Consider the following 22914-nt stretch of genomic DNA (forward strand, 5'->3'; position numbering starts at 1 on the left):
TCTAAACTCTCTCCTCTAACCTCTCTCCTAACCTCTCTCTTATCTCCTCTAACCTCTCTCCTATCTCCTCTAACCTCTCTCCTCCAACCTCTCTCCTATCTCCTCCAACCTCTCTCCTCTAACCTCTAAACTCTCTCCTATCTCCTCTAAACTCTCTCCTCTCTCCTCAAACCTCTCTCCTCTCTCCTCTAATCTCTCTCCTATCTACTCTAATCTCTCTCCTATCTCCTCTAATCTCTAATCTCTCTCCTATATCCTCTAATCTCTCTCCTATCTCCTCTAACCTCTCTCATATCTCCTCTAATCTCTAAACACTCTCCTTTCTCCTCTAACCTCTTCCTCTAATACATTTTCTCTCCTCTAATCTCTCTCCTGTAACCTCTCTCATCTAACCTCTCTCCTCTCTCTAACCTCTCTCCTCCAACCTGTCTCCTCTCTCTAACCTCTCTCCTATAACTTCTCTCCTCTCTCCTATCTCCTCCAACCTCTCTCCTCTCTCCTCAAATCTCTTTCCTATCTCCTCTAATCTCTAAACTCTCCCCTCTCTCCACGATCCTCTCTCCTATCTCCTCTAATCTCTAAACTCTCTCCTCTAACCTCTCTCCTCTAACCTCTCTCCTCTAACCTCTCTGCTAGCTCCTCTAACCTCTCTGCTATCTCCTCTAACCTCTCTCATCTCTCCTCTAACCTCTCTCATCTCTCCTCTAACCTCTCTCATCTCTCCTCTAACCTCTCTGCTATCTCCTCGAACCTCTCTCCTCTAACCTCTCTCCTAGCTCCTCTAACCTCTCTCCTAGCTCCTCCAACCTCTCTCCTATCTCCTCCAACCTCTCTCCTATCTCCTCCAACCTCTCTCCTCTAATCTCTCTCCTCTCTCCTCTCTCCTCAAACCTCTCTCCTATCTCCTCTAATCTCTCTCCTATCTCCTCTAATCTCTAAACTCTCTCCTCTCTCCTCTCTCCTATCTCCGCTAACCTCTCTCCTCTAACCTCTCTCCTAGCTCCTCTAACCTCTCTCCTATCTCCTCCAACCTCTCTCCTACCTCCTCCAACCTCTCTCCTCTAATCTCTAAACTCTCTCCTCTCTCCTATCTCCTCAAACCTCTCTCCTATCTCCTCTAATCTCTCTCCTATCTACTCTAATCTCTCTCCTATCTCCTCTAATCTCTAAACTCTCATCTCTCCTCTAACCTCTCTCCTATCTCCTCCAACCTCTCTCCTATCTCCTCAAACCTCTCTCCTATCTCCTCTAATCTCTCTCCTATCTCCTCTAATCTAAACTCTCCTCTCTCTCTAATCCTCTCTCCTATCTCCTCTAATCTCTAAACTCTCTCCTCTCTTCTCTAACCTCTCCTATCTCCGCTAACCTCTCTCCTCTAACCTCTCTCCTCTAACCTCTCTGCTAGCTCCTCTAACCTCTCTGCTATCTCCTCTAACCTCTCTCATCTCTCCTCTAACCTCTCTCCTATCTCCTCTAACCTCTCTGCTATCTCCTCGAACCTCTCTCCTCTAACCTCTCTCCTAGCTCCTCTAACCTCTCTCCTATCTCCTCCAACCTCTCTCCTATCTCCTCCAACCTCTCTCCTCTAATCTCTAAACTCTCTCCTCTCCCCTCTCTCCTCAAACCTCTCTCCTATCTCCTCTAATCTCTCTCCTATCTCCTCTAACCTCTAAACTCTCTCCTATCTCCTCCAACCTCTCTCCTCTCTCCTCAAACCTCTCTCATATTTCCTCTAATCTCTCTCCTATCTACTCTAATCTCTCTCCTATCTCCTCTAATCTCTAAACTCTCTCATCTCTCCTCTAACCTCTCTTCTTTAATACATTTTCTCTCCTCTAATCTCTCTCCTCTAACCTCTCTCCTCTAACCTCTCTCCTCCATCTCTGTCCTTTCTCCTCTAACCTCTCTCCTCCATCTCTGTCCTCTCTTAAGCCTCTGGTAAGACACATTTGGCAAATCTAACCATAATTCTATCCTCCTGATTCCTGCTTACAAGCAAAAACTAAAGCAGGAAGCACCAATGACTCGGTCTATAAAAAAGTGGTCAAGTGAAGAAAACAGGTCAACATTCACAAGGCCGCAGGGCCAGACGGATTACCAGGACGTGTACTCCGAGCATGCGCTGACCAACTGGCAAGTGTCTTCACTGACATTTTCAACCTCTCCCTGTCTGAGTCTGTAATACCTATATGTTTCAAGCAGACCACCATAGTCCCTGAGCCCATGAACACCAAGGTAACCTGTCTGAATGACAACCGACCTGGAGCACTCACGTCTGTAGCCACAAAATGCTTTGAAAGGTTGGTCATGGCTCACATCAACACCATTATCCCAGAAACCCTAGACCCTCTCCAATTTGCATACCGCCCCAACAGATCCACAGATGATGCAATCTCTATTGCACTCCACATTGCCCTTTTCCACCTGGACAAAAGGAACATCTCTAGCCTCTCTCCTATCTCCTCTAATCTCTAAACACTCTCCTATCTCCTCCAACCTCTCTCATATCTCCTCTAATCTCTAAACACTCTCCTTTCTCCTCTAACCTCCTCCTCTAATGCATTTTCTCTCCTCTAATCTCTCTCCTCTAACCTCTCTCCTCCATCTCTGTCCTCTCTCCTCTAACCTCTGTCCTCTCTCCTCTAACCTCTCTCCTCTAACCTCTCTCCTCTAACCTCTCTCCTCTCTCCTCTAACCTCTCTCCTCTCTCCTCTCTCCTCTAACCTCTCTCCTCTCTCTAACCTCTCTCCTCCAACTCTCTCCTCTCTCTAACCTCTCTCCTCTAACCTCTCTCCTCTAACCTCTCTCCTCTCTCTAACCTCTCTCCTCCAACTCTCTCCTCTCTCTAACCTCTCTCCTCTAATCTCTCTCCTCCATCTCTCTCCTCCATCTCTCTCCTCTAACCTCTCTGCTGCAAGTTTGCCTCTTCTGTTCTCCAGCCTCTCTTTTCCCTCCTTTCCTGTGCCTCCTCTCTTCTCCATTCTCTGTTCTCCAGCCTCTCTTTTCCCTCCTTTCCTGTGCCTCCTCTCTTCTCCATTCTCTGTTCTCCAGCCTCTCTTTTCCCTCCTTTCATGTGCCTCCTCTCTTCTCCATTCTCTGTTCTCCAGACTCTTTTCCCTCCTTTCATGTGCCTCCTCTCTTCTCCATTCTCTGTTCTCCAGCCTCTCTTTTCCCTCCTTTCATGTGCCTCCTCTCTTCTCCATTCTCTGTTCTCCAGCCTCTCTTTTCCCTCCTTTCCTGTGCCTCCTCTCTTCTCCATTCTCTGTTCTCCAGCCTCTCTTTTCCCTCCTTTCATGTGCCTCCTCTCTTCTCCATTCTCTGTTCTCCAGCCTCTCTTTTCCCTCCTTTCATGTGCCTCCTCTCTTCTCCATTCTCTGTTCTCCAGCCTCTCTTTTCCCTCCTTTCATGTGCCTCCTCTCTTCTCCATTCTCTGTTCTCCAGCCTCTCTTTTCCCTCCTTTCATGTGCCTCCTCTCTTCTCCATTCTCTGTTCTCCAGCCTCTCTTTTCCCTCCTTTCCTGTGCCTCCTCTCTTCTCCATTCTCTGTTCTCCAGACTCTTTTCCCTCCTTTCCTGTGCCTCCTCTCTTCTCCATTCTCTGTTCTCCAGACTCTTTTCCCTCCTTTCCTGTGCCTCCTCTCTTCTCCATTCTCTGTTCTCCAGACTCTTTTCCCTCCTTTCCTGTGCCTCCTCTCTTCTCCATTCTCTGTTCTCCAGACTCTCTTTTCCCTCCTTTCCTGTGCCTCCTCTCTTCTCCATTCTCTGTTCTCCCGCCTGCTGCTGGAGTGGAATCAGGACCTCAGGACCCACCTGGAGCTCCAGACATCGCTTCTCAGCCACGAACAGCTCTCTCTCTCTCTTTCCTTCTCTCTCTTTCTCTAGCTCTCTCACGGGGCCTACTGTATGTTTGTTTATTTGTTATACTTTGCCTCCAGAGAGAGAGATAAAGAGAGCGAGAGAGTGAGAAAGAGAGAGAGAGAAAGTAAGCAAGACAGAACTCCTGAGATCCCAGAGCTTTTTGAGGAGGAGAGCAGAAGCTCCTCCGGACCAAAGGCAAACACTGGGCCAAAAGCCAGCAGTACGTCGCTCCAGCCTTCAAGAGTGACCCTAAATGTTTTCCCTATCAATCCATCTCTCTCTTCTCTGCTTTCTCTTGCTAGGTAGACATTCAAATTACAGGAAGGTTGTATCATCCATTGAAGCTGGACATATTTTAGAACCTTGTTTTGGGAACCGTGACGACTCTCCGGTGGGGACTGCTGGCGAAGGGGGTTGCTGGCGAAGGGGGGGTCACCCTAATTCATCGTACGGGCAGAGGAAACAGGTCTTGTTGATACAGTCATCCGAGTCAACTGGATAACACATTAGACCATACTAACTGGAGCTGTGCTCCGCACCAGCTGTGCACGTGACCAAAAGAAACCATGCTGAGTTAACATGAGCCCCTAATAGATATCGCATAGCCGTATTGGAATGTGATTTACCTGAGCGGTGGGTAAACTTAATTATTAACCGGTCAACTTTGTTTAGGATATTGGTCGTTGATTTTAGTTGGGTTTTGAGTTCCAACAACAGCCTATGACATACTGAACCAGTGGAGACTATGTGTGCTTAGAAGCCCACCTGTGTTTTTCTTCAACACAAGAGCCCTATTCTGGCCAGACATGTTGAGAGGCCAAAGGTCAAATTGGGGTTCATATGGTCCTCGAATCAGAACACAGGGAACTGTCCTCTCTTCTGCCCTTGTTCTCCTCCTCATCCTTCACTCTCTTTTCCTCCAATATCATCCTCACTGACTTTGTCAGGGTGGATTTATCCATTATTCTTACCTCCACTCCTCACACTTTATCTTGAAGTGAAATTACAAACCAGAACCCACATGATCTAATCAAATGAATGAGAAAACGGGAGATGGTAGAGACTGATTGAGATGGTATCATGGCGCCGGCGAGGATGGCTGCTATTTTATTGTCTCTTAACCAACTCTGCTATTTTGTTTGTTTTTTCACGTTGTTTGTAACTTATTTTGTACATAATGTTGCTGATACCGTCTCTTATGACCGAAAAGAGCTTCTGGACATCAGAACAGCGATTATTCACCTTGAACTGGACAAATCATTTTCTTTAATGAGTCGGACGAAAGGGATTTACTCCAGCCACCCGATTGGACCCTCATCCCATCCCATCCTCATCCCATCCTCATCCCAGTCCTTCCTCATCCCATCCCGTCCTCATCCCAGTCCTTCCTCATCCCATCCCGTCCTCGCCCCAGTCCTTCCTCATCCTATCCCATCCTCATCCCAGTCCTTCCTCATCCCATCCCATCCTCATCCCAGTCCTTCCTCATCCCATCCCATCCTCATCCCAGTCCTTCCTCATCCCATCCTCATCCCAGTCCTTCCTCATCCCAGTCCTTCCTTATCCCATCCTCATCCCAGTCCTTCGCAGGAGAAAAAAATTGAGATTTCGCGGAAAGAGATCGGGGTGCCTTGTGAGGATCAGGCGACGAGTGGCTATTCTGCCTTTGCCATCTGTCCTGCTAGCTAATGTTTAATCGCTGGAAAATAAATGGGTGAACTGAAAGCACGTATCTCCTACCAACGGGACATTAAAAACTGTAATATCTTATGTTTCACAGAATCGTAGCTGAACGACGACATTAATAACAGCTGGCGGGTTATACACTATCGGCAGGATAGAGCAGCAGCCTCTGGTAAGACACATTTGGCAAATCTAACCATAATTCTATCCTCCTGATTCCTGCTTACAAGCAAAAACTAAAGCAGGAAGCACCAATGACTCGGTCTATAAAAAAGTGTTCAAGTGAAGAAAACAGGTCAACATTCACAAGGCCGCAGGGCCAGACGGATTACCAGGACGTGTACTCCGAGCATGCGCTGACCAACTGGCAAGTGTCTTCACTGACATTTTCAACCTCTCCCTGTCTGAGTCTGTAATACCTATATGTTTCAAGCAGACCACCATAGTCCCTGTGCCCATGAACACCAAGGTAACCTGTCTGAATGACAACCGACCTGGAGCACTCACGTCTGTAGCCACAAAATGCTTTGAAAGGTTGGTCATGGCTCACATCAACACCATTATCCCAGAAACCCTAGACCCTCTCCAATTTGCATACCGCGCCAACAGATCCACAGATGATGCAATCTCTATTGCACTCCACATTGCCCTTTTCCACCTGGACAAAAGGAACACCTATGTGAGAATGCAATTAATTGACTACAGCTCAGCGTTCAACACCATAGTGCCCTCAAAGCTCATCACTAAGCTAAAGACCCTGGGACTAAACACCTCCCTCTGCAACTGGATCCTGGACTACCTGATGGGCCGCCCCCAGGTGATAAGGGTAGGTAACAACACATCCGCCGCGCTGATCCTCAACAGGGGGCCCCTCAGGGGTGCGTGCTCAGTCCCCTCCTGTACTCCCTGTTCACTCATGACTGCACGGCCAGGCACGACTCCAACACCATCATTAAGTTTATCGATGGTGCAACACCGACAATGATGAAACAGTCTATAGAGAGGAGGTTAGAGACCTGACCGTGTGGTGCAAGGACAACAACCTCTCCCTCAACGTGATCAAGCCAAAGGAGATGATTGGAGATGATTGTGGACTACAGGAAAAGGAGAACCGAGCACGCCCCCATTCTCATCGACGGGGCTGCAGTGGAGCAGGCTTCAAGTTCCTCGGCGTCCACATCACAAACAAACTAACATGGTACAAGCACACCTAGGCAGTCGTGAAGAGGGATTTGGCATGTGTCCTCAGATCCTCAAAAGGTTTTACAGCTGCACCATCGAGAGCATCCTGACGGGTTGCATCACTGCCTGATATGGCAACTGCTTGGCCTCCGACCACAGGGCACTACAGAGGGTAGTGCGTATGGCCCAGTACATCACTGGGGCCTAGCTTCCTGCCATCCAGGACCCCTATACCAGATGGTGTCAGAGGAAGGGCCTAAAAATTGTCAAAGACTCCAGCCACCCCAGTCATAGACTGTTCTCTCTACTACTGCATGGCAAGCGGTACCAGAGCGCCAAATCTAGGTCCAAGAAGCTTCTAAACAGGTTCTACCCCCAAGCCATAAGACTGCTGAACCTCTAATCAAATGGCTACCCAGACTATTTGCATTGCCCCCACTTTTATGCTGCTGCTACTCTCTGTTATTATCTATGAATAGTCACTTTAAAAACTCTACCTACATGTTCATATTACCTCAATTACCTCAACACCGGTGCCAAGCACATTGACTCTGTACCAGTACCCCTGTATATCGTCTCGCTATTGCTATTTACTGCTGCTCTTTAATTATTTGTTATTCTTATCTCTTACTTTTTGGGGGTATTTTGTTAAAACTACATTGTTGGTTAAGGGCTTGTAAGTAAGAATTTCACTGTAAGGTCTACACCTGTTGTATTCAGCACGTGACAAATACAATTTGATTTGATTTAATCAGGTATTTTGGTTGTTGGCTGAAAGCTAGCTATGCTTCTACAGACTCTTGTTTTGTTTTCCTCTCGTATTCCCAACGTCTCATATTCCCAATGCACAACACAGCTAAAGAGATTGTGCAATAAGCACAATCAGACAAAATGAGGGAGATTGAAATGACTGAACCTGCTTATCTCAGATCAGATAACACCAGCATGTGTGTCCACTTAGCAAGGATGACTTTCACTCAACACCCAATACCTGAGTGGGCAACCAGACATTCCTGTCATAACAAATTGACATTGCTCGATTTTGGTTGACGAGACAAAGGCTCTGTTGCAAGTTACACCTCCAACTCAACCAGGTGGGACTTCGTGCTTGTTCTCGTCCACCACCATAGTAACAATCACATCCAGACAGTGATTCTATTAGGAAAATGACATACCTGAATTCACCAGAGCACGACCAAACAAGGCTTTTTCTCTCAGCCCGGTCGGTGAGTCGTCATGTCTATGCTGGGGCATGTTTGACACGCCAACAAAGCAGTAGGGAGCTGGCTTGGACAGCCGCCCATTGATGGAAAGGAGAAAACAAGCATTGTTTCACCATCGTGTCTCATTAAACACCATCTATAGAGTTGGGTGACACCCTCAATCTCCTCAACAATCTGAATATCAACAATCTGAATATCAACAAGTCTGAAATATGAATAGAAGTCTGAATATCAACAAGTCTGAATATCAACAAGTCTGAATATCAACAAGTCTGAATATCAACAAGTCTGAATATCAACAAGTCTGAATATCAACAAGTCTGAATATCAACAAGTCTGAATATCAACAAGTCTGAATATCAACAAGTCTGAATATCAACAAGTCTGAATATCAACAAGTCTGAATATCAACAAGTCTGAATATCAACAAGTCATAATATCAACAAGTCTGAATATCAACAAGTCTGAATATCAACAAGTCATAATATCAACAGTCATAATATCAACAAGTCATAATATCAACAATCTGAATATCAACAATCTGAATATCAACAATCTGAATATCAACAAGTCTGAATATCAACAAGTCTGAATATCAACAAGTCTGAATATCAACAAGTCTGAATATCAACAAGTCTGAATATCAACAGGTCTGAATATCAACAGGTCTGAATATCAACAGGTCTGAATATCAACAGGTCTGAATATCAACAGGTCTGAATATCATATCTACAGTATATTGACAACGTATTAGAGAACTTAATTTCCATTTTTCTGCTCCTGACTAGAACAAGATACTTCTTAAGTTTTCTCCCCATTTTCAGATGGGGATGATTGGCGCGTTTGGCCGACAGGAAGCGCTCCACAAAACAGCTTGTTTTGGCCCATTAAACCCAGGAGCTGGCCTGTGATTTGTTCTGAGAGGAAATAAACTCTGTGTTCCTACTGCTGTTTTTAAATCAGCCCTGTAGTGTGCCTGTAGCCCATTATAACCTTAATTATCTGTGATTGGATTAGCCAGCCATTTTGAAGGGATAGCCACAGGGGTCACAGGGGTCATGCAGCACCTCAGCCAGGAGATCAGCTGACTGACTCATTACATTTGTCGGAGGGATGGATAAGTTATTTCCAGATGATCGGGTCAGCCGCTTGACCGCACACTGTCTCTTTTGATGAGGATGGTTCACATTCCCTCCATATCGGCAGATCAGGGATAGTTATATACAGTACTGCAGTACATACCGCCGTAGGGACCTTCACCTCCCACATTGGTATTTCCCATAACACACTCTGGAATGTCTGACAATGACAGTACTGCTGGCTGAGTGCCTCAGGTCATGTGGGTCACACTCAGTCACTGACTGACCCAACTGTAATCTCAATGTGAACACCTGAGCATGGAAATAACATGGAGATGTGTCTCCTCTTTACTGTTAACAAAAAGGGTAATTTCAGTGTTAGTCCTGTTCGACTAAACATTTTGAGTGTAAGGAAACATTAACTATGCAACTTGGTAAAAAGTCTCACAGCTATTCAAAGGCAGGAAATCATGAATGTCTTGTGTAAATGTCTATAATTGTTGGTGCAGAGAGCTATCAGAAGGTGGGCCGGTTTATCACAGAACCTGTCATTCCGTGAATCAAATCCGCTTTCTTCAAAGCCTCAGCATGAAGCTTCATTATTCTTTGGCAGTTTGGTGTTTTTCATCTTGCCTCCATATGTAAAATGAGTCACCTCAACAGGGAGGCAATTACGCAGGAAGACAGCTCAGTGGGAATGTGCTGAGAGGTTGGTTCCTGGAACAGAGATTGTGGGCTGGCAGGCCCCAGCATCTGCCAGTGTCTGTGTGGGGTAGCCTACATGCATGGGCATTTGCACTTTAAGTCTAAAATTTGCCATAAAACAAATTCCTTGGAAATAGGACTTGCAAAGTCTTCCAATCTTCCAAAGCAAGGGGATTTTTCCACACACACACACACACACACACATACACACACACAACCACACATATCTGGATCCTTGCATCCTGAATGCCATTGCATCATCATCGTGGGCCGGTCCGGCCGGTGCATCATCATCGTGGGCCGGTCCGGCCGGTGCATCATCATCGTGGGCCGGTCCGGCCGGTGCATAGAGTGGAAGCAGGTACAGTCACCGTTTGTCCCTTGTTACATTCACATTTGGACCGCTAGACATTCTGGAGCCATTCTCCTATTTACACTAAGTCGTTGGTGTCTGTCAACCTTGTTTGCCAAGCAGCAAATTAATTCACGTCTCAGACACCTTCTCTCAGAGTCGTTATGTGGGTCCATGCATTAACTCTCCCTGGATCCTAGAAAGTCAAGAGTCTGTTTCAGAGGCTTTCATGGACATACACACACACACACACACACACACACACACACACACACACACACCTATGGACACACACTGTACAATCCAACCGACGCCTCCTCCCCAGACACCTCTGGCCCAATTCACAAACTCACCAGCTCTTTATATGAAACTCAGTCAGTATCATAATACTAAGACTAGTTTCGTAGTACTACTTGATTTAACCGGAGGCTGAATCCCTCTAAGAAAATAAACACTTTTTCTCTGACAACAAGTCTACTCCAGCCAAGTGGGCTGCACATTTAGGTTTATGCCCCAGCACTACACAGCTGATTCAAATAAACAAAGCTTGATGATAAGTTGGTTATTTATAATGGCGCCGGAGGAGATGCCGTTTTACGGGCTCCTAACCAATTGTGCTATTTTGTGTGTTTTTTTGCGTAGTTTGTAACTTATTTTGTACATAATGTTTCTGCCACTATCCTTTATGACCAAAAAGAGCTTCTGGATATCAGAACAACAATTACTCACCTCAAACTGGACAAAGATTTAGTCTTTAACGAGTCGGACTCGAAGGATTTACTGCTGATACCGGACCAGGCCCAAATCCCTGATATTCACATGAAGAATATTATTATTATTATATTAAGAAGAGACTCCTACAGGGGACACAGGTCCGGGTGCCTTGTGAGAATTAGTCGGCGAGTGGGTAACCCACCTCGACCATCTGTACTATTGACCAACGTGCAATCACTGGAGAATAAACTGGATGAGCTCCGTTCAAGACTCTCCTAACAACAGGACATTACAAACTGTAATATCTTATGTTTCACTGAGTCGTGGCTGAACAACGATATGGATAATATACAGTTGGCTGGGTTGTCCGTGCGTCGAGGGGTGGAGGGTTGTGTCCACTTGTCATTATCAGCTGGTGCACCAAATCTAATATTAAGGAGGTCTCAAGGTTTTGCTCGCCTGAGGTAGAGTATCTCATGATAAACTGTAGACCACACTATTTACCAAGAGAGTTTTCATCTATGTTTTTCGCAGCTGTCTATTTACCACCACAAACCGATGCTGGCACTAAGACCCCACTCAACGAGCTGTATACGGCCATAAGCAAACAGGAAATGCTCATCCAGAGGCGGCGCTCCTAGTTGCTGGGGACTTTCAATGCAGGGAAACTTAAATCCCTTTTACCTAATTTCTACCAGCATGTCACATGTGCAAAAGCCTTGAGACAATTGAGACATGGATTGTGTATGTGTGCCATTCAGAGGGTGAATGGGCAAGAAAAAAAGCTGTAAGTACCTTTGAACAGGAGTAGTAATAGGTGGTAGTAGTAGTAGTAGGTGCTTTTCAGTAGTAGAGTTTTTCATGTGTATCAATAATGGTCCACTACCCAAAGAATGTTAAGCCATCTTGACACAACTGTGGGAAGCGTTGGAATCAACATGGGCCAGCATCCCTGTGGAATTCTTTTGACACCTTGTAGAATCTATGTTGTTCCCAATGAATTGAGGCTGTTCTGAGGGCAGAAGGGGATGTGTCCTTAATGTTTTGTATACACTCAGCATGTATAGGATGTCAAGGAACGGATCTGGGGCAGTGTACCAAAAAAATGTTTGCAGCATTGATGGTCCCCAAGAACACAATGGCCTCCTCCAAGTTTGGAACCACCAAGATTCTTCCTAGAGTTGGGCGCCCGGCCAAACTGAGCAATTACGGGAGAAGGGCCTTGGTCAGGGAGGTGACCAAGAACCCGATGGTCACTCTGACAGAGCTCCAGAGTTCCTCTGTGGAGATGGGAGAACCTTCCAGAAGGACAACCATCTCTGCAGCACTCCACCAATCAGGCCTTTATGGTAAGCGTCACATCTGGAAGAAACCTGGCACCGTCCCTACGGTGAAGCATGGTGGTGGCAGCATCATGGTGAGGGGATGTTTTTCAGTGGCAGGGACTGGGAGACTCGTCAGGATCAAGGGAAATATGAACGGAGCAAAGTACAGAGAGATCCTTGATGAAAACCTGCTCCAGGGCACTCAGAACCTCAGACTGGGGCAAAGGTTCACCTTCCAACAGGACAATCACCCTAAGCACACATCCAAGACAACGCAGTAGTGGCTTCGGGAGAAGCCTCTGAACGTCCTTGAGTGACCCAGCCACAACCCGGACTTGAACCTGATTGAACATCTCTGGAGAGACCTGAAAATAGCTGTGCAGCAACGCTTCCCATCCAACTTGACAGAGCTTGAGAGGATCTGCAGAGAAGAATGGGAAAAACTCCCAGGTGTGCCAAATACAGGTGTGCCAAACTTGTTGCGTCATACCCAATAAGTCTCAAGGCTGTAATTATTGCCAAAAGTGCTTCAAAAAAGTACTGAGTAAAGGGTCTGAATACTAAATGTGATATTTTTCATTTTTTTATACATTCGTAAACATTTGGAAAAACCTGTTTTTGCTTTGTCATTATGGAATATTGTGTGTATATATATATATATATATATATATATTCCCCTCATCAATGTAATACATTTTAGAATAAGGCTGTAACGTAACAAAATGTGGATAGAGTCAAGGGGTCTGAATACTTTCCGAATGCACTGTATCTCCCCAAAAATTGTATTACAAACTTTGTGACTGACTCCAAGGGCAAACCATCAGAGCACCACCTGTTTAGAGCACCACCTGTTTAGAGCACCACCGGTTTAGAGCACCACCGGTTTAGAGCACCACCGGTTTAGAGCACCACCGGTTTAGAGCACCACCGGTTTAGAGCACCACCTGTTTAGAGCACCACCTGTTTAGAGCACCACCTGTTTAGCTACAAAAAAATAATGTTTTTTTGCCTGTTTTGCATGTTATTTTGACATTAATACGTGTCATATATCATTTAAATTTTTTTATTTTATTGTAATCACTTAGTTAATAAAGCCGCAAACAAACATGGTCTCTTTTTTGCTTTCTTGAGTAAGGCAGGTCCAAAATACAGGTGTTTCAGCCTAGCTCAGTGCTTTCTGTGGTGGGGCAGTCAGCGGAACATAGGATGGTAATGTTGGTAATGGGGTTGGTAATGTTCTCTAGTTGCACAGTGATTGGCTCAGTGCTCTGTCACTCGTGCGGACATTATGTCACAGCAAAAGCTATGGGGAGAGCACGAAAATTCAAGCCCTTTGAGCGCTGCCATAGATTTATATTAGAAGTGCCCATCCAAGAAGGCTCAAGGTCATTGGCCACAGATAAAATGACGTCAAATCACGTTACTGTCACGCCCTGGTCTTAGTATTTTGTGTTTATATATTTATTTGGTCAGGCTAGGGTGTGACATGGGTTTATTTTGTTGTGTTTTCGTATTGGGGTTTTAGTAGGCATTGGGATTGCGGCTGAGTAGGGGTGTCTAGCATAGGCTATGGCTGCCTGAGGCGGTTCTCAATCAGAGTCAGGTGATTCTTGTTGTCTCTGATTGGGAACCATATTTAGGTAGCCTGGGTTTCACTGTGTGTTTTGTGGGTGATTGTTCCTGTCTCTGTGTTTGTTGTCACAAGACAGGCTGTATAGGTTTTCACGTTCCGTTTGTTGTTTTTTGTATATTTAGTTATTTCATGTATCGTTCAAATTTTCATTAAAGAACATGAGTAACCACCGCCTCATATTGGTCCGCTCCTCTTTCAACAGACGAACGCCGTTACAGTTACATCTACCGTAGTATGATTCATCATTATGAATCAAGTTGACAATCTACTGGCAAATCCTTTCAATCCTTGTCATATGAAGAGAAATAATGAAGAGAAATTATAGATAAAACATAGCAGTCAGTGCTCATCGGCCATCGGACATAAACATTACATAACAAGTTGGAAATCGCAAATTCAACAATTAGTGGTTTGGAAGGAATCAGTGCCTAACTGCAAGCATTGCAAAGCAATCACTAGTCTGCAATTCAGTGGAGTGGGAGTGTGGTCCAAATCTGAGTTTAAGGGTCTCTTTTCCAAGCTTAAAAGGATAAACATTAAATAGTGGCCATGCTGTAAATCCAGCATGACTTCTGCCATGTGCAGAACAACTGGAAACTGAAAAAAAACGTCCCCTGATTAGGAAAATATGGTTTTGAACGGTCATCCAACTCTGAATTTCAAGTCGGGAACTAAGGCCTCTTTCTAGAGCTCCGACCTGAAGATCACTGATGTGAGTTCCCAGTTGTCTTGAAAGCACCATAAATCCAGAGAATGTCAGACTTCGATGACAAAGTTTAATGATTAAATTTGCCCACAAAGAACAGCCGCGCCACCTTCCTGTTCAAATGAGCACAGCACAACAAGTTGAGTCCAAAAATGTCTTGTATACTGCCGCATAAATGATGTAATATGCCAGGGAGATGGATATGTATACTGTAGCTAAGAAAGTAATACTAAGTGTATGTTGTATAGTAAGCTGTTAGTAGCCCATGTGCCTCACCCTAATAATTTGGTCATTTTTTCCTTCCTAATTCTGCCAACTGTTCTGACTTGTTGGTTCACATGTGGCCTATAGCCTGTTTTAGATAAATGTCATCATCAAATATTATAAGAGCTTTCATTGTCTGCCCCCTTTATTTATCCTACGATTCTGACTTGGTGTACAGGGAGAATACTGTAAGAATGGCCCATGTTCTGAATTATGTTGATGTGCATTTCAAAGTGCTTGTAACGGCTTTCTTCGTTTGTAGAAAGAGAGTCGGACCGAAATGCAGCGTGGTGGTTACTCATGTCTTTAATGAAGAAAAAACGGAACGATACATGAAATAACTAATAAATACAAAAACAACAAACGGAACGTGAAACCTATTACAGCCTATCTGGTGAACACTACACAGAGACAGGAACAATCACCCACGAAATACAAAGCAAAACCCAGGCTACCTAAATACGGTTCCCAATCAGAGACAACGAGAATCACCTGACTCTGAGAACCGCCTCAGGCAGCCAAGCCCATACAACACCCCTACTCAGCCGCAATCCCAATAACCACAAAACCCCAATACGAAATACAACAAAACAAACCCATGTCACACCCTGGCCTGACCAAACAATCAACGAAAACACAAAACACTAAGACCAAGGCGTGACAGTGCTGAACAAATAGTTATATTGACTATGTCTGTCCTAGCTCGCTCATTAACGTCTTAATCAAAATTACGGCTTGCCTCTTATCCGCTCGTCGTCCCCTTATGCAATAGCTTTTACATCTCAATTATCAGTAGAAACCACATTTCTTCGGGATCGGTGTCCATTCATCGGGACAGTTGAGCTAACATAGGCTAATGCGATTAGCATGAGGTTGTAAGAGAACACAACATTTCCCAGGACATTGACATTTCTGATATTGGCAGAAAGCTTAAATTCTTGTTAAATGCAATGGTTCATTGTATCAGTCTAGAACTTTGCAAATACACTGATGCCATCTAGTGGCCAAAATCTAAATAGCATCCGGGCTGGAATAATACATTATGGCCTTTCTCTTGCATTTCAAAGATGATGGTACAAAACAAATACAAAAGAACGATTGTTTTTTTTCTTTGTATTATCTTTCACCAGATCTATTGTGTTATATTCTACTACATTCCTTTCACATTTCCATAAACTTCAAAGTGTTTCCTTTCAAATGGTACCAAGAATATGCATATGCTTGCTTCAGGGCCTGAGCTACAGGCAGTTAGATTATGTAATTTTCTGCAAAAAATGTAATAAAAGGTGCTAATCCTTAAATAGGTCAAGTCAGCCATATCAGCTATGGGTTTTAAGGCAGTAAATAAGGCTGAATAAACTGTTTCGCTGCTAGACAAGGCTCCACTGATAACCAGGTGTAGCAGGTAATAAGGTGTTGGGACTGCTGTAGGCCCTAACAGTTTGTGGGTACCATTTGTCACCGTTATAATGCAATTCATGTATTGTTAGTGATGTGTTGTCTAGTCGCATTTTTTTCGTTTGCGCCTCCAAGATGTACATGCTAAAATCTCCACTGCAAATGTCATTCCTTGCAGGTCTGCAAATCCAGAGAAGTAAAACAGCTTTCCTCTGGGAGTTATGGGGAAACAAATCAATTATATTCGAGAAGACGGTTGAAACGGATCCCATTATTTGCATTGACACTGTCACTCATAACCCAAAAGGTTGACGCAATGTTTTATCGTAGCCCACTGCCCTACTCTCATTTACATATGTGGACTTTGGGAGAGAGAGTCAGACAGGGATGTTGAAATGCCAGAACGCAGAGGCAGTGACAAAATGCTGCATGAATTGAGCTTTCAGTTCTGCGGTGTTGAGCAGTTGACCGTGAGCGCGAGGAGAGCGCACACACGGAACAGCCCACCGAGCTGACAGCGCGTGCTGGCATGTCAGGGAGGTTCTTGAAAAGCAGATTCGCCGTTGCTGAGAGAGGAGGACCATTCGGATGGAAAGAAACTGAGCTCCAAAAACCAACCTGTCGAGCGATGTCCCACGTCCCAGACGAAAGAATGAGGTTCGGGATTGATTTTTGGACTGTTTGCGGAGCAAGACAGTGACGTAAATCCAATGACTTTGGTAAGAACCACGTTTCAAACGAGGAATAAAACTTTCCGACGGAAAGATGTGTTTTTACATTCCACAAGTTTAGATGAACGTTTAGGTGATCACAAAGACACTTGTCGCAGAATTTGAAAGGACTGGACTGGTATTTCGTCGGCTTCCGAACATAAACGCCATCTAGAGTAGGAGAATAGTCTATTGAGAACAATGCGAACCCACTTCTGTTATCCCGGAACATGTGCAGCGCGCCACTACACTCACGCTCTGTCCATTATGACAACCAGCAACTTTGTTGCAATGTGCAATGTAGCAAACAATTATGCTTTTATTTTTTCGAGAGAGTGATGCAGTGATTGGAATGTTTTGATGCAGCGTAAACGGAGGGGTTGGAAATGTTTCTCTTCAGTGTCCTGGCAAGTTTATTCGCGTCTACTTCACCAACATGTGGCTATCAGATGTCATGGGAAAATTGGAATAGCAATTTGCAAAACCGAGTGAATGAACTTGACAGTCCAACTACTCAACCTCACATAATTTTCATCCTGGTTGATGACCAAGGCTTCCGGGACGTGGGCTACCATGGGTCCGAGATCAAAACCCCAACTCTGGACAGGCTGGCAGCGCAGGGAGTGAAACTGGAGAATTACTATGTGCAGCCTCTCTGTAGCCCCTCCAGGAGTCAATTGATGACTGGGAGGTACGTTTATCCTACTGTTTAGTGGCCATTCAGTTGTGGTCAATGGACAATGCAAGTGTTTTAAATGTGTTATAAATGTGTTAAAGTCCAGAGGTGAGTAACTTGCTGACAACACCAGTAGGCGCGTGAGTCGGGGTGCGCCATCACGTGCATGTTGATTTTGTCCATCCTCACCAACACCATCATGACAGGTTCAAATATCAAAACCAACCGTGAACCAACTATGTTCATTTGATGGCAGGTCGAAACACACTTGAAACATTCATGGACATTTAGCTAGTTAGCTGTTGCTAACTTGTTTGTCCTAGGAGAGGAACATTGGGTTGTTATTAGACTTGACATGCATATGGGCCTCTTTTTAGCTGGTTCTTTGTCAAATTTTTACCAGGAGTCACAAAGCATAGTGTGTTTCTCTACTCCGATGATTAATCAACATATAAAAAGGGAAGCCTAGTTTGTTTTTTGATATTGGTCTTTAATCTTTCCTCGGTGGCACAGAGGTCTAAGGCTAGAGTGCTAGATGCGTCACTACAGACCCTGGTTCGATTCCAGGCTGTATCACAACCGGCCGTGCAGACCGACTGTAGAGTCACCGTATGTTTTTAAGACACTGAAATGCAAAAGCACACCGTAGCAACAAGGTTGCAGCAAATTAAATGACAAAACACATAATTGGATGCCGGAGAACAAAGGTGCATGTCAGCACAGTAACAAGTTAGCTGTTTGCAAGTGGAGCCACTCTTGGCTTTCCCCATAGCAACCACCTTGTGTTTTGGGTCCACGGAAGGCAACGTTACAGATATATTAGAGAGCAGGGGTGAATACATAACGGTAGCCTGATTGCAGTTTCACTTTGTAGTGTAGTTTATACTGTATGTTTATTAGTCCTACGATGTTTCACATCAGCATTTTTCTCACACACACACACACACACACACACACACACAGGACTGTCCCTATAGAGATGCCTGCCTACACCAGCATCTGTTTCGCTCCTTAGGAAACGGGAAGGTTGCTAGGCACCTCTTCTGGCTAGCGTCTGGGAAAATAAGGAGAAAAGTGTCTCCCCTTTTGCCGACTCCACTCACCCCTCTTGTACAGTAAAAAGGGCTGATACTGTGGTAGTAGCATCCATATGGAAATCTAGGTGTATAGTCTATTACGTTACCAGGTTACTTCTGGGAGGATGATCGCAAGAAAGTGGTGGTGGTGGGTTGTATCTATGATTCAAAGGAGAAGAGGTTCCTCCAAAGAGGAGATTAGGGGCCCTTTAGAAGTGATGTGTGTGAGATTAGGGGCCCTTTAGAAGTCATGTGTGTGTGTGTGTGAGATTAGGGGCCCTTTAGAAGTGATGTGTGTGAGATTAGGGGCCCTTTAGAAGTGATGTGTGTGAGATTAGGGGCCCTTTAGAAGTGATGTGTGTGAGATTAGGGGCCCTTTAGAAGTGATGTGTGTGTGTGTGTGTGTGTGTGTGTGTGTGTGTGTGTGTGTGTGTGTGTGTGTGTGTGTGTGTGTGTGTGTCACTAATGTGGTCAGAAATGTGTGGACAGCTATGGTACTGTAGTGTGCTATGTGCTGTATGTTGGAGGGACCAGACTGTGTTGATTTACCCTCCATGCCTTGTTGCAGGGAGCTGACTGGCAAAATTTACAAAAGTGCTGTTTGAATGAATGATTACGGGCCTGCTGCTGCTCAGTCAGACTGCTCTATCAAATCATAGACTTAATTATAACATAATAACACACAGAAATACGAGCCTTTGGTCATTAATATGGTCGAATCCGGAAACTACCATTTCGAAAACAAAACGTTATTATTTCAGTGAAATACGGAACCGTTCGGTATATTATCTAACAGGTGGCATCCTTAAGTCTAAATATTCTTGTTACATTGCACAACCTTCAATGTATGTCATAATTACGTAAAATTCTGGCAAATTAGTTCGCAATGAGCCTGTCAGCACAAACTGTTGCATATACCGTGACTCTGCGTGCAATGAACGCAAGAGAAATGACACAATTTCACCTGGTTAATATTGCCTGCTAAACTGGATCAGTAGTTATAACTAGTGATTATGATTAATTGTTTTTTATAAGATAAGTTTAATGCTAGCTAGCAATTTACCCTGGCTTCTACTGCATTTGCGTAACAGGCAGATTACTCGTGGAGTGCCATGGTTGGACTAGTTAACTGTGCGGTTGCAAGATTGAAACCCCTGAGCTGACAAGGTGAAAATCTGTCGTTCGGCCCCTGAACAAGGCAGTTAAAAAGACAGTTCCGAGGCAGTCATTGAAAATAAGAATGTGTTCTTAACTGACTTGCCTAGTTAAATAAAAGGTATAATTATTATTTTATTTTTTAAATACCGATTTCCGATTGTTATGAAAACTTGAAATCTGCCCCAATTAATCGGCCATTCCGATTAATCGGTTAACCTCTAGAATGTACTCTACTGTTCTGTATTGGACTGTACTCTACCGTTCTCTATTGTACTGTATTCTACTGTACCATATTGGACTGTACTCTACTGTACTCTATTGGACTGTACCCTACTGTACTCTACTGTACTGTATTGTACTGTATTGGACTGTACTCCACTGTACAATATTGGACTGTACTCTACTGTACTCTATTGGACTGTACCCTACTGTACTCTACTGTACTGTATTGTACTGTATTGGACTGTACTCCACTGTACAATATTGGACTGTACTCTACTGTACTGTATTGGATTGTACCCTACTGTACTGTATTGGATTGTACTCTACTGTTCTGTATTGTACTGTACTCTACCGTTCTGTATTGGACTGTACTCTACTGTACTGTATTGGACTGTACTCTACTGTACTGTATTGGACTGTACTCTACTGTACTGTATTGGATTGTACTCTACTGTTCTGTATTGTACTGTACTCTACCGTTCTGTATTGGACTGTACTCTACTCTACTGTATTGGACTGTACTCTACTGTACTCTATGGATCTGTATTGGACTGTACTCTACTGTACTGTATTGGACTGTACTCTACTGTACTGTATTGGACTGTACTCTACTGTACTGTATTGGACTGTACTCTACTGTACTGTATTGGATTGTACTCTACTGTTCTGTATTGTACTGTACTCTACCGTTCTGTATTGGACTGTACTCTACTCTACTGTATTGGACTGTACTCTACTGTACTCTATGGATCTGTATTGGACTGTACTCTACTGTACTGTATTGGACTGTACTCTACTGTACTGTATTGGACTGTATTCTACTGTACTCTACAGGTCTGTATTGGACTGTGCTCTACTGTATTGGACTGTACTCTACTGTACTGTATTGGACTGTATTGGACTGTACAGTTCTGTATTGGACTGTACTATACTGTATTGGACTGTACTCTACTGTACTGTACTCTACTGTATTGGACTGTACTCTACTGTACTCTACTGTACTGTACTCTACTGTATTGGACTGTACTCTACTGTACTCTATGGATCTGTATTGGACTGTACTCTACTGTTATGTATTGGACTGTACTCTACTGTACTGTATTGGACTATACTGTACTGGACTGTACTGTACTCTACTGTTCTGTATTGGACTGTACTCTATTGGACTGTACTATACTGTTCTGTATTGGACTGTACCCTACTGTATTGGACTGTACTCTACTGTACTGTACTCTACTGTATTGGACTGTACTCTACTGTACTCTACTGTACTGTACTCTACTGTATTGGACTGTACTCTACTGTACTCTATGGATCTGTATTGGACTGTACTCTACTGTTATGTATTGGACTGTACTCTACTGTACTGTATTGGACTATACTCTACTGTACTGGACTGTACTGTACTCTACTGTTCTGTATTGGACTGTACTCTATTGGACTGTACTATACTGTTCTGTATTGGACTGTACTCTACTGTACTATAATGTTCTGTATTGGACTGTACTCTACTGTACTTTATTGGACTGTACTCTACTGTACTCTACTGTACTGTATTGTTCTGTATTGGACTGTACTCTACTGTACATTATTGGACTGTACTCTACTGTACTGTATTGTTCTGTATTGGACTGTACTCTACTGTACTATATTGTTCTGTATTGGACTGTACTCTACTGTACTGTATTGGACTGTACTCTACTGTACTGTATTGGACTGTACTCTACTGTACTGTATTGGACTGTACTGTACTGTATTTGACTGTACTCTACTGTACTCTATGGATCTGTATTGGACTGTACTCTACTGTACTGTATTGGACTGTACTCTACTGTACTGTATTGGACTGTACTCTACTGTACTTTATGGATCTGTATTGGACTGTACCCTACAGGTCTGTATTGGACTGTGCTCTACTGTATTGGACTGTACTGTACTGTACTCTATTGTATTGGACTGTACTCTACCCTACTGTATTGGACTGTACTCTACTGTACTGTATTGGACTGTACTCTACTGTACTGTATTGGATTCTACTCTACTGTATTGGACTGTATTGGACTGTACTCTACTGTATTGGACTGTACTCTACCCTACTGTATTGGACTGTACTCTACTGTTATGTATTGGACTGTACAGTTCTGTATTGGACTGTGCTCTACTGTACTCTACTGTACTCTACTGTACTGTACTGTACTCTACTGTATTGGACTGTACTCTACCCTACTGTATTGGACTGTACTCTACTCTACTGCATTGGACTGTACTCTACTGCATTGGACTGTACTCTACTGTATTGGACTGTACTCTACCCTACTGTATTGGACTGTACTCTACTGTACTGTATTGGACTGTACTCTACTGTATTGGACTGTACTCTACTGTTATGTATTGGACTGTACAGTTCTGTATTGGACTGTACTCTACTGTACTCTACTGTATTGGACTGTACTCTACCCTACTGTATTGGACTGTACTCTACTGTTATGTATTGGACTGTACATTTCTGTATTGGACTGTGCTCTACTGTACTCTACTGTATTGGACTGTACTCTACCCTACTGTATTGGACTGTACTCTACTCTACTGCATTGGACTGTACTCTACTGCATTGGACTGTACTCTACTGTATTGGACTGTACTCTACCCTACTGTATTGGACTGTACTCTACTGTACTGTATTGGACTGTACTCTACTGTATTGGACTGTACTCTACTGTTATGTATTGGACTGTACAGTTCTGTATTGGACTGTACTCTACTGTACTCTACTGTATTGGACTGTACTCTACCCTACTGTATTGGACTGTACTCTACTGTTATGTATTGGACTGTACAGTTCTGTATTGGACTGTGCTCTACTGTACTCTACTGTACTCTACTGTACTGTACTGTACTCTACTGTATTGGACTGTACTCTACCCTAATGTATTGGACTGTACAGTTCTGTAA

General features: G+C 43.9%; 1 protein-coding gene across 1 annotated transcript in view; it reads left to right on the forward strand.

Annotated features, from left to right (window-relative positions):
* The first annotated feature begins 16564 nt into the window (after positions 1 to 16564).
* The window catches only part of LOC118392691 (arylsulfatase J-like), a 45255-nt gene continuing 38905 nt past the window's right edge, over positions 16565 to 22914 (forward strand). The window contains exon 1 of the mRNA XM_052459368.1: positions 16565 to 17521. Within this exon, the coding sequence (XP_052315328.1) occupies positions 17217 to 17521 (305 nt within the window). The 5' untranslated portion in view covers positions 16565 to 17216. The remainder of the gene's footprint in view (positions 17522 to 22914) is intronic.

Source organism: Oncorhynchus keta, chromosome 13 (assembly GCF_023373465.1).
Source record: "Oncorhynchus keta strain PuntledgeMale-10-30-2019 chromosome 13, Oket_V2, whole genome shotgun sequence".
Taxonomy (NCBI): domain Eukaryota; kingdom Metazoa; phylum Chordata; class Actinopteri; order Salmoniformes; family Salmonidae; genus Oncorhynchus; species Oncorhynchus keta.